At 39.3% G+C, this 14,269-nt stretch overlaps 1 protein-coding gene across 4 annotated transcripts in view; it reads left to right on the top strand.

Moving 5' to 3' along the window:
* Septin10 (septin 10) overlaps nt 1-14,269 on the top strand; it is a 71,179-nt gene that overhangs the window by 37,163 nt on the left and 19,747 nt on the right. For 3 of the 4 annotated variants that reach the window (XM_085679663.2, XM_048451751.3, XM_048451752.3), the window contains 2 exons: nt 1,729-1,861; nt 5,629-5,816. In XM_085679663.2, the coding sequence (XP_085535789.1) occupies nt 1,729-1,861; nt 5,629-5,816 (321 nt within the window). Of the gene's footprint in view, nt 1-1,728; nt 1,862-5,628; nt 5,817-7,865; nt 8,711-14,269 lie in introns of those variants that run through there. The other variant, XM_048451754.3, reaches the window with a different exon arrangement.

The raw sequence follows: 14,269 nt of genomic DNA, 5'->3' as shown, positions 1-14,269 counted from the left end.
GGCCTTCTTGGTGTTTGAGGCAGTCCTTAGGGTATTTTACACAGTGATGTATTTTGTTCTTAATGGAAATGTTCTTACAAGTGTTTCAGATACGATGTTCTTAGAAGACCTGCTGTGTATATCTTAACTTCCAGCCTTGATAGCTATCATGCAGCATTTCCTTCTGTTTTCCTTCAACTTACTGAATATTAATAAAACTCTTAATTCAAAAAATAATATGAATTTTAAAATCCAGGTATATTTAGTGTCTTAAATGCAACAAAAATTTCTGACTGGCATAACAGGAAAGCGATTTTGTATTCTCTGATAAAGCTCAAATAGGAGGGCTTGTCATTTTTGATATATTTTAAGGTTTATTGTTGCACCTTTGGAATTTTACAAGTAAGCAAAGAGAGCATTCCCTAGAATTTTAGGACAGTCTCTGCTTGGTTAGAATTGTCTCTACCTGCCTGTCTCTAAAGAAATAGTTAAGAAGAAACTAGTGTCTAGATAGCTTTGCTGGATAGACAGGTAACAAAGCTCACCAAAGATCCTGTACCTGTTTTCAGTATTTGTGATTCATTAAAAAAGAGGGGAGACAGGATGTAAATGCCCTGGAGGTGCTTTGGAAGGACCAGTCCATTGAGGAGAATGGAAAGCCTTCATAGAGGAAGTTGCATTTTGTGCCTGACTTTCAGAGATTGAGGAAATGGCAGAGCAGAATGTGCTTGGGAAGAGGGCAGTGACATCAGAAACAGGCGAAAACTTGGACAGTCATGGCTGTGACACAGAGAAACCCTGTCTCAAAAAACAACAGCAAAACAAAAAACAAACAAACAAACAAATAGCTGGGCAGTGGTGGTGCATACCTTTAATCCCAGCACTTGGGAGGCAGAGACAGGCAGATCTCTGTGAGTTTGAGGACAGCCTGGTCTACAAGAGCTCATTCCAGGACAGCCAGGGCTATTACATAGAGAAACCCTGTCTTGAAAAACAATAACAAAACAAAAACAAGCAAACAGAAACAGGCAAAAACTCAGCCTATAGGTATGTTTTAAGGACAGTGAGTTGTTTTGACCAGAACCTAAGATTTGTTTATTGAGGAATTAATCCGTAAAAGAAGTAGGACAGATTGTAGTTCTTTTGCCTGTTGTTTAAATCAGGTGTGATCTTATTCTACAGATGGTGCAACTGTAACTCAGGGAGAAAAGCTAAGGAGTTTTGTGGTTTGGATGAAGATTCTAGGGAGGGACCAGAATAACACAGAGAGAAGAGGAGCTAGTAGCCCAGAGGTCATTAAGAAAATATTGCAATAGTGAAGGCAGAAGATGTCAGGAATCACATTTGTTATTGTATGGTATCTGCAGAAAAGGAAAGAGGACTGTATTTTGGTGATGTCAGCTTCACAGATCTAACTAACCTGCCTGGGTGCTCAGAGATAAGCAAAGTACTTCATTACTTCAGTATGTAGGTAGATGCCTTTTAACAAAGATTGAAAAAGGAGCATGTTTGAGATAAAAGGAGAGTACCTGTGAAGGACACGTTTTAAAAATAAATCAGTCTTAGTCTCTGCTTTTTTTAACTGTAGTACTGGAAACCCTTCATCTGATGCTGTAGGTGGTGGCATGTTTGGGGGTCCTCAGAAATGATGGTGTATGGTAAAATCAGGTCTAAATGAGGCATATAAATAGTCTTGCAACACTGTTATATCATCTTTTTAACATAAGAATAACACAGTAACTTTTTTAGTCTTCAAGAGACTTATGAAGCCAAGAGACACGAATTCTATGGTGAACGTCAGAGGAAGGAAGAAGAAATGAAGCAGATGTTTGTGCAGCGAGTAAAGGAGAAAGAAGCCATTTTGAAAGAAGCTGAAAGAGAGGTGAATGTGATCCGATGTGATGTGTAGCTATTGTTTAGATGGTCTGTAAAACTGGAGGGTTCATCTTGTAATCATCCTTGGAAAACTATGGCACATACAATAGTCTTCAAATAGAGACTTCAAAGAAATTACAACCTGAAATCCAATTAACTTTTAGTCTTTGGAGCAAACATTTTTCCATTAGGAACAGTTTAGCAAAGATTTGTAACTACTAGGTTATTAAGAAATTTTGTAATACTATAACCAGAAACATTTTAACTGTGGCTTTTAAAGTGTTTTTGTTGTTAAAATTCCTTCCCTAGGGAAGACAAAGCAGTGTCTTCCCCTTGTCCCAAGGTCCCAGCAACAAATTGTGCCACAATTTTGCCAAAGTTCACTCTGGGGAACCAATGGATTTATTGGGCTTCCTTACAGGGTTACTTAAAGAGGCGGGGCAGACACTTTATTGATGGGCATATCTCTAACCATTTGTGAATGAACTGTCAGAAACACAGACACAATGATGTTTCCACAGTGTCAACATGTATTCAATAACAAGTTCATAAATAGATATGTTTCATTGACTACGATGCCAAACAATCCCAGTTTCCCTTAATAGTTGGCTACTAGCAATCATAGGTCCTTTTATTACACTCTCAATTACTCTTAGATCATACACTGCATACAATAATATGTGTGTGTGTGTGTGTGTGTGTGTGTGTGTGAGTGTGTGTGCGCACGCGCGGGCATGCGTGTGCCTGTTTGTTAGAGTATCAGTCGGCTAGAGAAGGGCTGTAAAAAGATACTACAGGTTCAAAGAGGCGTTCCTGGGAGGGGGTATCACTGCATATGGTTAGATAAGACATTAAAGAACATAGATGCCTCTCAAGGGAGGCAGGACCTAGGTAGGTGTCGTAGGACTCTTATGGAGAAGCCCCTGGCCTGCTCTCTATATTTACCAAAGACATAATGTAATGGGTGAATGCCCAGAAATCCTTTGCACTGCATCAAGTAGTGAGGGCTGTCACGTGGTAGGGATCTTTTCAGTCCCTTGACATACCCACTGTGTCAGATGACAGGTTAATAGGGTCACGACATCTCAGTGTTAGTTGTCCTTTGTTTGGAGTTCAAGTGAGAATGTTGAACTCTTTATTTTTCTGGCGTGTTTGATATGTATTTAGGTATGTTTCCTTTTTGTTTCATAATAGGGTCCATGTGTTCACAGTCTACTTTGATAATTCAGAGGTTGTTTTAGTAACTTTTTGTTGCTGTGGTAAAATGATATGACCAAGGTAATTGTAGAAGGAAGAGTTTATTTGGGTTTATGGTTTTAGAGTGGGCCTTCATAACGGCAGGGAGCATGGTAGCAGGTGGCTGGAGCAGGAAGCTAAGAGATCACTTCCTCAATGCAAGCATGAAGCAATGAACTGGAAGTGGGGTGAGGCTATAAACTGTCAAAGCCCTCACCCAGTGACACGCTTCCTCTAGCAATGCTGTGTTTCCTAAGGTTCCAGAGAGCACCACCAGCTGGGGACCAAACGTTTAAATATACCTATGGGGGGCACTTCTTATTCAGACCACACAGGTCATGACTTTGTATTTGTATGAATAAGTTATTTATCAGTCTGTGCCTTATTGATACTAGCTGACATTTAGGTTCAGGGGCACCTTCAGAGGGGCTCTTGATTCTTGTGCTTCCAGACACGGAGGTGAGCAGGTGAACTGTATATATCGAGGAATCCTGGTTGGGACTGGTAGAATTGTTTTATTGTTTCTGGTTGTTTTCTTTTGTGTGTTTATGATTGTGTAGGTGGCCAAAATTTAACCTTTTTTAGTGATAACACCAGCCAATTTCTCTTGGGAACTTAAGGTGAGGCCCTTGGCTTTTGTAGTTTTACCTCAACATGCTGAATGATATCTCTGTCCATAAGAATAGGTCAGGGTCATGCTAATCGAGTGGCTTCCCTTAGAAGGGAATGCCTCCCTCTCCAGTGATTCTCTTTGTAGGGACGGGTTAGAATCCAGGGTTCTTCTTGTCCTCTCTGATGAAGAGAGTCAATTTTTATAAAGCTGGTCAGTATCTTAAGAGGACCCCTTTGATTCAAGTAGAACTTTTATATCAATGTTGATTTTTACCTTAGGGATTTTTATAACCTTTACTCATACATACTCCATTTTTAAGTTTCATCTTTCAGAAACCTCTTTTTCCCCAAACCTTTTACTTACATCCTTTTTGCTTTGTTTTGTTTTCTCTGTAGCTTTTGGAGCCTGTCCTGGAACTAGCTCTGGTAGACCAGGCTGGCCTTGAACTCATAGAGAGCCTCCTGCTTCTGTCTCCCTAGTGCTTGGATTAAAGGCCTGTGTCACTACCGTCCAGCTTATTGGTTCCTTTTTATGTCACTCAATGTCATAAAGAAAGAACAGAATGAAAAGCTTTAACAAATTACATTCATGGAAAATGTGATCTAAGGTTACCTATCCATAAAAAACTGTAGTTTTTGTCTATTGTAAGTCCTAGGAGACACGGTTGCCATTGGATTCTCTTTTATTCATCTTTCCCTTGGCTCCACAAGAAATGGAGAGTTTCAGAATGTTAATGTTCAAACGAGCTGGCCAAGAAAGCGGAGCTCCCAGTGACCTCAGATCATGACCCATCTTGTACACAGAGAGCAAAACATCTTTCTGTTTTACCTTGTAATTACAGAGTGAGATAAATTTGTTTCCCTCAGGAATCTGGGGCAGATAGCAAATGGTTACTTTTTACTGGAGAAGGAAGGAGGAGTTCAGTGGTGTGGGCTAGGCAGAACCCAGAATGGTCGTCTTCCTTCTAATACAAATAAACTTGACGAGATGAGCCACCATTGTCTGCTGCATTGCGTGCAGGAGTAAGTATGGTCGGGAGACAGAGCCAGTGCTCTCTCCTGCTCAGATCGCTTGCTCTTCTACCCAGAAGTAAAGGAAAGCTACCAGAGAGGAAATGCTTGATTTTGAAGAGCCATCCTCTGACGTTTTCAAACTTACAATTGTCTAGTGGCCTCTGTGTTATAATAGGGCCAGGTTGCACTTCTGTTTATTCTCCATGGAATTTTGAATCAATGTCAAGTATGTAAGTGTTCAAACAAACTGTCTGCAGAAGTGGGATCCAGTTTATAGCTTTTGTAGAAGTTGAGGTTGTCCCTAGGGAGAAGAAAGCCTGGTCATAGGGAATTTCTCTTTTACCTTTTCATCTGCAGAGTGGATCGAGCTGTAGTGTGCTGTTTGAATTTAAGATACCATCCAGAGGCTAGGTTTCTCTGCCCCTTAGCATTTAAGACTGTGTAGGTCAAAGTTACCCTAATTTTTTGAATGCATTCATGGGGTGTCTGATGGAAAGAAGGCAGTCTTGATTCCCATTTGTAAGGGGAGGGAAATGAATCAGTGAGGTGACAAAATAGTTTTGTTATTGTTCTTGGTAATTTGTTCCTGTTCTTTTGTCTTCCTTGCTCTTATTGCTCATGAACTTGAGGATCTTTGTTAAATGGGCATTATAGATAAAATGTAAAACAAGGATATAAAAATGTTATCAAACAAAAGTTTTGTCCTGAGGCTATGACTTTCATGTATTTGGCTCAATCACATAAAGGAACTCTCTTAAAATTAAAGTCCCCGTGGCAGCTGAAGGCTTTTACTGGCAGCATGGACAGTTGGATTAGGGCTGGGAGGGTACCTACTGTACTGTGAGATAGAAACTGCTCCTGCGTGTGCTGCCGCGTGGTGTCAGTTATGGGAACTGTGCTTCTGTTTCACAGCTTCAGGCCAAATTCGAGCACCTTAAAAGAATCCACCAGGAAGAGAGAATGAAGCTTGAAGAAAAGAGAAGGATGTTGGAGGAAGAATCAATTGCTTTCTCTAAGAAGAAAGCTACTTGTGATCTATTCCAGAGCCAGACATTTATGGCGGCAGGTAGCAGCATTAAGAAGGACAAAGACCGAAAGAAGTAAGAGTCCTGCCACCCTGTCCCTGTGGCCCTGCCCCTCCCGTTTGGCTCCTCGCCCTGTTTGCTCTTCTTTCCCTGTGTTTTCTTCCTCCCTGTCTGCCTCCTGCTGCCAACACTAGAACAGGCCTGTCCTTGTTCTTCACTGTCCTGTCTGCAGGTGGACTACGCCTGGCATGTCGCAGGTCGCCAGTGCTTACCAGAATTGAGGAGTGAGCAGAGTAAAACACCTCACAGTCAGAGTCAGGTCGGGGAGTGGCTAGTGTTCTGTCACAGCCCTGCCATAGTTCTAGTACACAGCTGCTACCATGAGTTAGTCTTTATTTTATGTCTTCTCTGTGATGGAGAATCACAGAATTAAATGTCTTATTAATAAAACCTTAGTTATTAGGCTCATTTAAAAAGACTTAATTCTACTGATCACTGATTTTAGTGAGGATCTTTTGTTTTAATTAGGGAATCAGGCTATCAGCTGGAACTCCTGTGCTTTGAAGTCAGAGCTGGTGAAATCAATGACAGAAATAAAGATGCAGAGGAATGACCTGAGTAGCGATTGGATGATGCTCTCAAGCCTATAGGTTTAGGATATGTGTTAAAGTTACCAGTTTTTGAAAATGAGTTTATGAAGTGAGGAGCTGCGGGCAGGCCTGCTTTTCATCCCACCTGGCTCCTGCACAGCTAGCTTAGTCCCAGAAATAATAAGACGGAAACTGTATTCATTTAAATACTGCCTGGTCCATTATCTCTAGAGAGTTAGTCAGTAACTAACTCTCACATCTTGATTAACCCATTTCTAATAATCTGTGTAGCACCACAAGGTGTTGGCTTACCGGAAAAGATTCAGCATGTCTGACCTGGTAGCTGACTCCATGGCGTCTGCCTCATTGCCCTCGTCCCAGCATTCTGTTCTGTTTACTCTGCCTACCTAATTTTCTGTCCTATCAAAGGGCCAAGGCAGTTTCTTTATTAACCAATGAAAGTACACATAGACAGATAACCCTCCTCCATCAACTTTATTTTCATTTTTCTTAATTTCTTTCAGTACTCCATGTCCCTTGCTTTATTCCTCCTACTTTAAATATCCTTTGTCTGCTTCAATATTTTTACTGTCAAGAAACCCGTCATGATTTGTTCTGTTGGGAATGTTCCATCATGGGTCTTCTGCTCCACTGGTCCCCGTCTTAGGAGGGCAGTGCTCTCCTGTGTTCCTCACAGAACGGGACTCCTGCTTCTGTGAACTCAGTGCCTATATATTGTGTAATTATGTGTTGAAGGAAAGAATGTATAATAGATGTATTTTGATTGAAGTAATGGATTTAAGATATAAATTACAATTACAGTTTATTACTAGTTTTACCATTCTTTGAATTAAAAAGAACTCTTTTTACTTTATTATCTCTTCATTGTAATCTAGAGTAACAAAATAGGATTCCCCCAGTTTTCCCATATATATCCCCCCAATAAAGTTGTCATTCCATTCTCCTAGAGAGTCATGCTATTGTCTACAAAATCAGACAAACCGGCAGATTCTTTTCTCTTTCTTCCTTGTATCCTAATAGGGATTGAGCCTGCAGCTTCCCTTAAGAGGCAGCACTCTTACGGCTGAGTTATAGCACAAGCTTTTTGTTTCTTTTCTGAGACAGGGAGTCATATATTCTAGGGTGGCTCCACTCTCTCATAGATGAGAATGATGCTGACCCTGTGGTCATCATCCCTCCACCTCCAAGTGCTGGGGTTACAGTGTGTGCCACCGCGTCTGGTTTTTGAGTTTACACAGTGCTAAAGAATCTAATGCAGAGCTTTGCCCATCCTTTGCCAGCTGAGCTACATCCATGCCCTGCCCAAGCACGAGCTGTACGAGCTTAGGACTCACCCTCAAGGCACTGGGACTTGCTAGTTTTTTTCTTTTTCAAAGTCCCATAACTAAATATCCTGTATGTGTTGACTATTTGCTTTTCCTATAAAAGCTTTGTGAAATTAATGCTTTTGATAATTTTTACTTCTTATGTTGTCTTTTGAATTGTTGCATTCAAAACATTTTTTTCTTTTCAGCTTCAATTTTATGTAGTACAAGAGTTCCAGAGCACAGATGGTCGTCACAATCAAAAGTTATTTGTGTGCTTTGAGTTTATGCTAGTTTTGCTTAATCATTAACTCAGTTATCTAGCAAAGTGCTAAAGTTACTCACATTTATAGAAAACTATTTTCACATAGAAGGCTGCTCTGCCAGCCAAAGTGTGCAGTTCTCCCACCCTTGCTGTCGTTAGGAATCTGTAAGTTGCTAGTTTACTGCCAAATTATCACTTTGCTGCATGGTATTCTAAATGGCAAAGGGTTATTGCCAGTAAAACTACAGAACTCCTTCATATTATGAATATCTGTAGTTTTTATTATAGCATGAACTTATTTTTGTTGTATACTAAACAGAAGACACTGGAGGCATATACTTTGGAGTGTATTACAAAGTTAAAGCTAATACCAATAGTAGAAAACTTTAAAATATTTGATACAGTGACTCAATTATCAGTATTCTGAAGTTTCATGTCAAACTATGTAACCTTTTATACATCATTGTGCCTTGTTGTGTATTGCTTGATAAAACAAAAAAAATTTAAAAGTTCAAAAATACATTTGAAACGGGGTTATCATATTATTTTCCTTAAGCCATCATAAATATTTTTTAAATGCTGCCTTTCAGGGGATAAGAAAGCTGAAAATTGTATTAGAGATTTGAATCTTAAATATATTAAAACTTGATACTTCATATTTCAGGAATCATTTACATCAGTGCCTTAGTAGTCCTAGGACAATGTTTTATCTTTATATACATATATATGTTTTCATTCTTTTGTACTTGAATATTCTGTATTCTGAATAAAATTGATATTCTTGACAAATCTGCATATTTCCTAAAATGTATTTAAATTGCTTAAATTTTTTCTTTTTAATTGACACATAATTTATACTTTGATGCAGTAGAATGTGCCGTTTCACTACTTTCCTACAATATGTGTGATCAAATCAAGGTAATTGACTAAATCAACTAAATAGTCATTTTGTGTAGAAAACATTTAAGGTTCTCCTGTAAATATCTATCTATATTTATTCATCAGCCATACTTATTTTTACTGTGTTGTAGACTATTAGAAAGTTCATGCTACCCAGTTTCACCCCTGCACCTACACTCTGTATCCCCACCTTCCCTATTTCCTTCTCAGTCCCTACTAATTGCTGTTCTTTTCATACTCTTCTGAGACTCAATTTTTTAGCTTTATATGTGAGAAAGAACATGCTGTATTTGTCTTCTGTACTTGGCTTAGAATGTCACCTTGTTCCTCCTTGGTAATACAGGTGATAAGATTTCACTCTTATGATGGGAATAGCATCCCATTGTGTATATCTGTGCTGCATTGTCCTTTCTGTGCATCCATGGATAGTCTCCTGTTAATTCCATATCCAGAGTGTTCTGAATAATGCTGCGTTAAACCTGGGACCACACATATGTCTTTGATGTACTGATTTCATTTCTACTGGCTGTATTCCTAGTAGTGGAACTACCGGATCATAATATAGTTTGATTTCTATTATTTTTAAGAAGCCGTTTTCATAATGATCATACTCATTTATATTTTCACCAATAGTGTATGAAAGTTGCTCTTTCTCTACATCTTCACCAACATTTATTATTAATGTATTTGCTGATTATCTTTGTAAACTACCTATGTCCTCACTAACATTTAATGATGGTCGCCATTCTAACTGGAGTGAGCTCGTACTGTGAATGTGAAACAATCTTTATGCTCTTATTGGCCACTTGTAGTGTGTTGAGATCTGTATATTCATTTTCTTTGTTTTGTAATTGGATTTTTTTTAACTGTAGTGTGTTTTTGGCCTCTGATTAGTCCATAGTTTAGTCCATTTCTGAACCAACAGTTTACAATATGTTCTGTTTTTCTCTAGTTCTCTTACATCTGTTTCATCTGCTCTGTTGAAGCTTTTTAGTTTGGCATCATTCTATTTGTTTATTTTTGCTTTTGCTGCTTGTGCTTTTGGTGTTTTATCCAGACAGTCTTTGTCCAGACAGATGCCCTATATTGATTCCCATATAATTTCTTTAATGGTTTCAGGTTAAGTATTTTTTCATTTTTGAGTTGATTTTTTTTATTGGTACAGAAAACAACCAACAGATGAACATGCATTACCCATAAGTCAGGTGTCATCCACTCCAAGTAGTCGACCCAACCCACAGATTTTATAGGTTGAAAAACACTTTTATTCTTGTCCATTTGAATCTGCCTACGTGGCCTGGGGGCTGGCAGGAGTTCTCTATAGCAGCGTTTTGTGCAGAAGTGGAACTGATAAAGTTAAAGCAGCTATTTTGTAAGTGTCTGTTTTCTCAAGATAAGGAGAAGGAGGATTTAGCTGAGCAAGCAAGAGTACAAAGGCAGAACCTATAGTAAAATTTAATCCATTCTAATCCTCCATACATAATATATATATGTGTGTGTGTGTGTGTGTGTGTGTGTGTAGTGAGTGATAGGTGCTTAGTTCCCCCCCCCCAATTTGGATGCCCAGTTTTCCCAACACTATCACTATGTAAAAAATTGCTTATCTGTGTGAGGGGTGGCAGGCATGTGCTACAGGAACTGTGTGGAGGTGAGAGGCAGCTTATGGAGGTCATTCTTCTTCCATCGTGTTGGTCCCAGGGATCTAACTCAGGTTGTTTGGTTGTTAGGTGTGGTGGCACCTTAGACCCCTGTGCAGCCTGACTGCCCCAGAGCCATTTTTGAAGAGACAGTCTCTTCTCTAGTAGCTGTCCTTTCTGCTTTTGTTTAAAATTAAAAAATCAGTTGTCTGTACTGACTTGAGTTATTTCTGGTCTCTTTGTTCTGTGTTGTCGGTCTGATTCGGTTTGTGTTGTTTGTTTGGAGTCTGGTATTTGTGATGATTCCAGCTTTACTGTTTCTGCTCAAGATGATTTTGACTATGTAGGGTCTTTTGTGGTCCTATTTAATTTTTTAGGCTTTTTTGTGCCAATATCAGGTATCTGGAGAGATATACATTGAATTGTAGATTGTAGTGGAAGATTTTTAGCGTACCTTTTATAGATGAGAGATCAGGAAGAGCAGAAATTAGTAAGGTTGGGGGAGATTAAAATACAAAACCTTCAATTTTTGACTTTCCCAGTGGAGACCTGGACAACTTTCAATAGATAGAGGAGTGAGTGCCAGAAAGGCAGAGGCACTAAAAGCCCACCCCAGTGTGGGTGAGGAGTAAAAGCTGCATTATATGCCTATATGCTTGGCTAGAAGGCAAGCCTCAGTATCTTTAAAGGAATTAAGTGACACAGATGATGTTCTCTGGTCATAATTCAGTGAGACATCAATACAAAGATAGCAGAAACTTTTGTATGCTTGAATTAAGAATTTGTGTGTGTGTGTGTGTGTGTGTGTGTGCTGGGACCTCACCTGCATCAAGCTACACAAACCCTGCTCTAAATCATGTAATAAATTGCTCTTCCCTGGCAGCTCCATGGTAACTTCCCTTTTGTGATCAAATATAAATAAATAAACAAACAAATAAATAAATAAAATGAAGGGTTTCCTTAGTTATGATAAAAGATAAAGTAGATATAAACATTGTAACTATAATTTTTGCTTGGTACCTGTTTTGTTATATGTAATTTTACTGTATTAAAGTTAAAGCCTTCCTTTTTATTTAAACAGAAAATGGGAAGTGGTGTGGAAAGTCCTCTTGTATATTTGTTGCTTTTATTGGTCAATGAATAAAAAAATTGCTTTGGACATATAGCAGGGCAGAACAGAGGTAGGTGGGGAAAACTAAACTGAATGCTGGGGAAAAGAAGGCAGAGTCAGGGAGACACCATTTAGCTCCATCGGAGACAGTAAACCACAATGTGATGATACACAGATTAATGGGACTAGATTAGTTTAGAATATAAGGGCTAGCTAAAAATATGCTAAAAATAAAAAATATAAAAATAGCTATTGACCAAACAGCATTCCAAATAATATAGTTTCTATGCGTTTTTTTTTTTTTTTTTTGAGTCTGGGCAGCCGGGAACAAACAAGCAAGCTCTTACAACACCTTGCCTTGTCTTTCCACCCTCCAGAGATGGCTCCTGCATTCCTTAACTTTCCTTCTCTCCCTATTCTCTCCCTATATCCTGAAAGTCAGCTAAGCAGGTTATGCCATGGTATGAATCTGACTTTGCTCTCTTCCCTTCCTCTCAAAGACTCTCTGTTATGTTGGGATACCTGGTCAGTGTCCTTTATCCACCCCAATTCTCCTTGACCTTGTAACTTCTATTCATAAGTTCTGGAGATTTAGTTTTTACGAGGACTCTGTTCTACCTGTCCCCAAGTAATCCAAGTGCTAGAAATGTGCTCAAGAGTTCAAAAGAATATTTCCCTCCAGGACCTGTTTAAATGTATATACAGCTTCTTCTTTTTCACAGTCTGCCAAAGCTCAGAGCAACCACAATGACCATGGTGTCATGAACAATCTGTGTGGTTCACATGATGATATGTAACAGAGACAAAACCCTTAACATTATGGTAAGTCAAGCCAGGCAAAAGGTTCGTGTTAGGTGAGTCCACTTATGTAATTTTCTGAAATGAACTTCTTTGTTGACAGTTTCATACATGGATACAATACACTCTGGTTGTGCACATTCGTCCTCTTACCTTCCTACCTGTGCCCCTTACCCCTTCCCACCAAGTTTCCATCTTTCATGTCTTTTGATTTTGGTTTTCGACACAATAGGTTTAGTGGATACTTCTCTCAAAGCAAGAAGCAATCACCTTCTTGCCAGGATGACTTTAAAATGCTCACGAAATGTTGGCGGGAGTAGTCAGTCCCATTGCTTTGAAGGTGGATACTTGGCTGTATAAAAACATGTTTATTATACATGTATATTAAATGTATGAAAACAAGTAGAAATTCACTTCTAAAACTATGCTTACCATATAAAATTATGCCTCCATAAACCTGATTATTTTTCTGGCTTCCCTTACACTATTTTTTTTTTTTAACTGTGTTGTGACACAGCAAGGGAACCCTTGTTAGGATGCTGGATGTGATGGATGAACATCATAGCCAATAGATCATGACCCAAATGGAGGCAGGGAGAGGGTGTACAGGCATTCATGAACATGTTTTGCATTTATGTACAGAGGCCAGAGGACAGGACCCCCTCAGGTGTTAGTCCTTAGAAATCTCTGACTTAGATGAACTATTTCTCCAGTATATTTTTGTTGCATTTTTAAAATTAATTTGAGAATTTTATGCATTATATCCATTGTATTTTATCATAGTTACCCTAACTCCTCCCTACAAATTCTGATTTATGATGCTAATAGATTTGCATACTGACAAGGGTGTGGCCATCCACTTGAGCATGGATAGTCTACCAGGAGCCACACTCTTACAGAAAACTGACCTTTCCTCATTTAGAAGCCATCAACCATCAATTAGAATCTCAGCTAGGTGTGGGGGCTCTTTTTGTTTATTTTTGTTTTGAGATTAATATAATTATAATTACATTTCTCCCTTCCCTTTCCTCCCAACCAGCTCTCCCTATTACTGCCTCCAAATTCATGACTTCTTTCTCTCTCTCTCTCGTTCTCTCTGTCTGTTTTGCAAGATAGGGTTTCTCTGTAGCTTTGGACCTTGTCCTGGAACTAGTTCTTGTAGACCAGACTGACTTCAAACTCAGACATCTGCCTGTCTTTGCCTCCCAAGTGCTGGGATGAAAGGCGTGTGCACCACCACCGCCTGGCTTGTGAGTTCTCTTCACTAATTGTTATTACATCAACATATGTATATGTGTATAATACATATTCATGAATATTAGCTGCTCAGTCCACATGATGTTGGTTGTATGTGTTTTCAGAGCTGTTTGGTGGTACACAACCAGTTGATGTGTTCTTCCTGGGGAAAATCACCTCTCCTACTCCCAGTTCCCCTTGGTTGCCTATAGTTAGTTCTTTATGTAAGGTTGGGACCTCGGCTTTTCCCAGTCTACTTTGGCATGTCTATTGGTGTCCTCCTTGTTCAGCTCACATTTGGGAAGTCATATTGGTGAGACATTGTGGGTGTCACTTCTGATATTTCTAGGAGACACAGCAAGCTCCCTGTTCCTCTGGCTGTTACAATTTTTGTGGCCCCTCTTCCACAGTGTTCCCAGAGCTTCAGGTGCAAAAGTGTTTTATAATAGTATCTCTTGGGACTGGGACTCCACAGCTGTGCATTTTGATTGGTTGTGGTTTACTGTAGTCTCCATTTGTTGCAAAGAGGAGTTTCCTTGATGAGGGTGAGGACTGCACTTACCTGTGGGGATAGGGACAGATGCTAGTGCATTGCTGTTTAGGATTATGCTACTTTAGAAAATTAGAGGTTGTAGATTCTTCTCCAGTAACCATGACCTCACTAGG

Source organism: Myodes glareolus, chromosome 18 (genome assembly GCF_982192425.1).
Source record: "Myodes glareolus chromosome 18, mMyoGla1.1, whole genome shotgun sequence".
Classification (NCBI taxonomy): Eukaryota; Metazoa; Chordata; class Mammalia; order Rodentia; family Cricetidae; genus Myodes; species Myodes glareolus.
The sequence above is the reverse complement of the archived record's forward strand: the minus strand, read 5'-3'. Positions and strand labels throughout refer to the sequence as shown.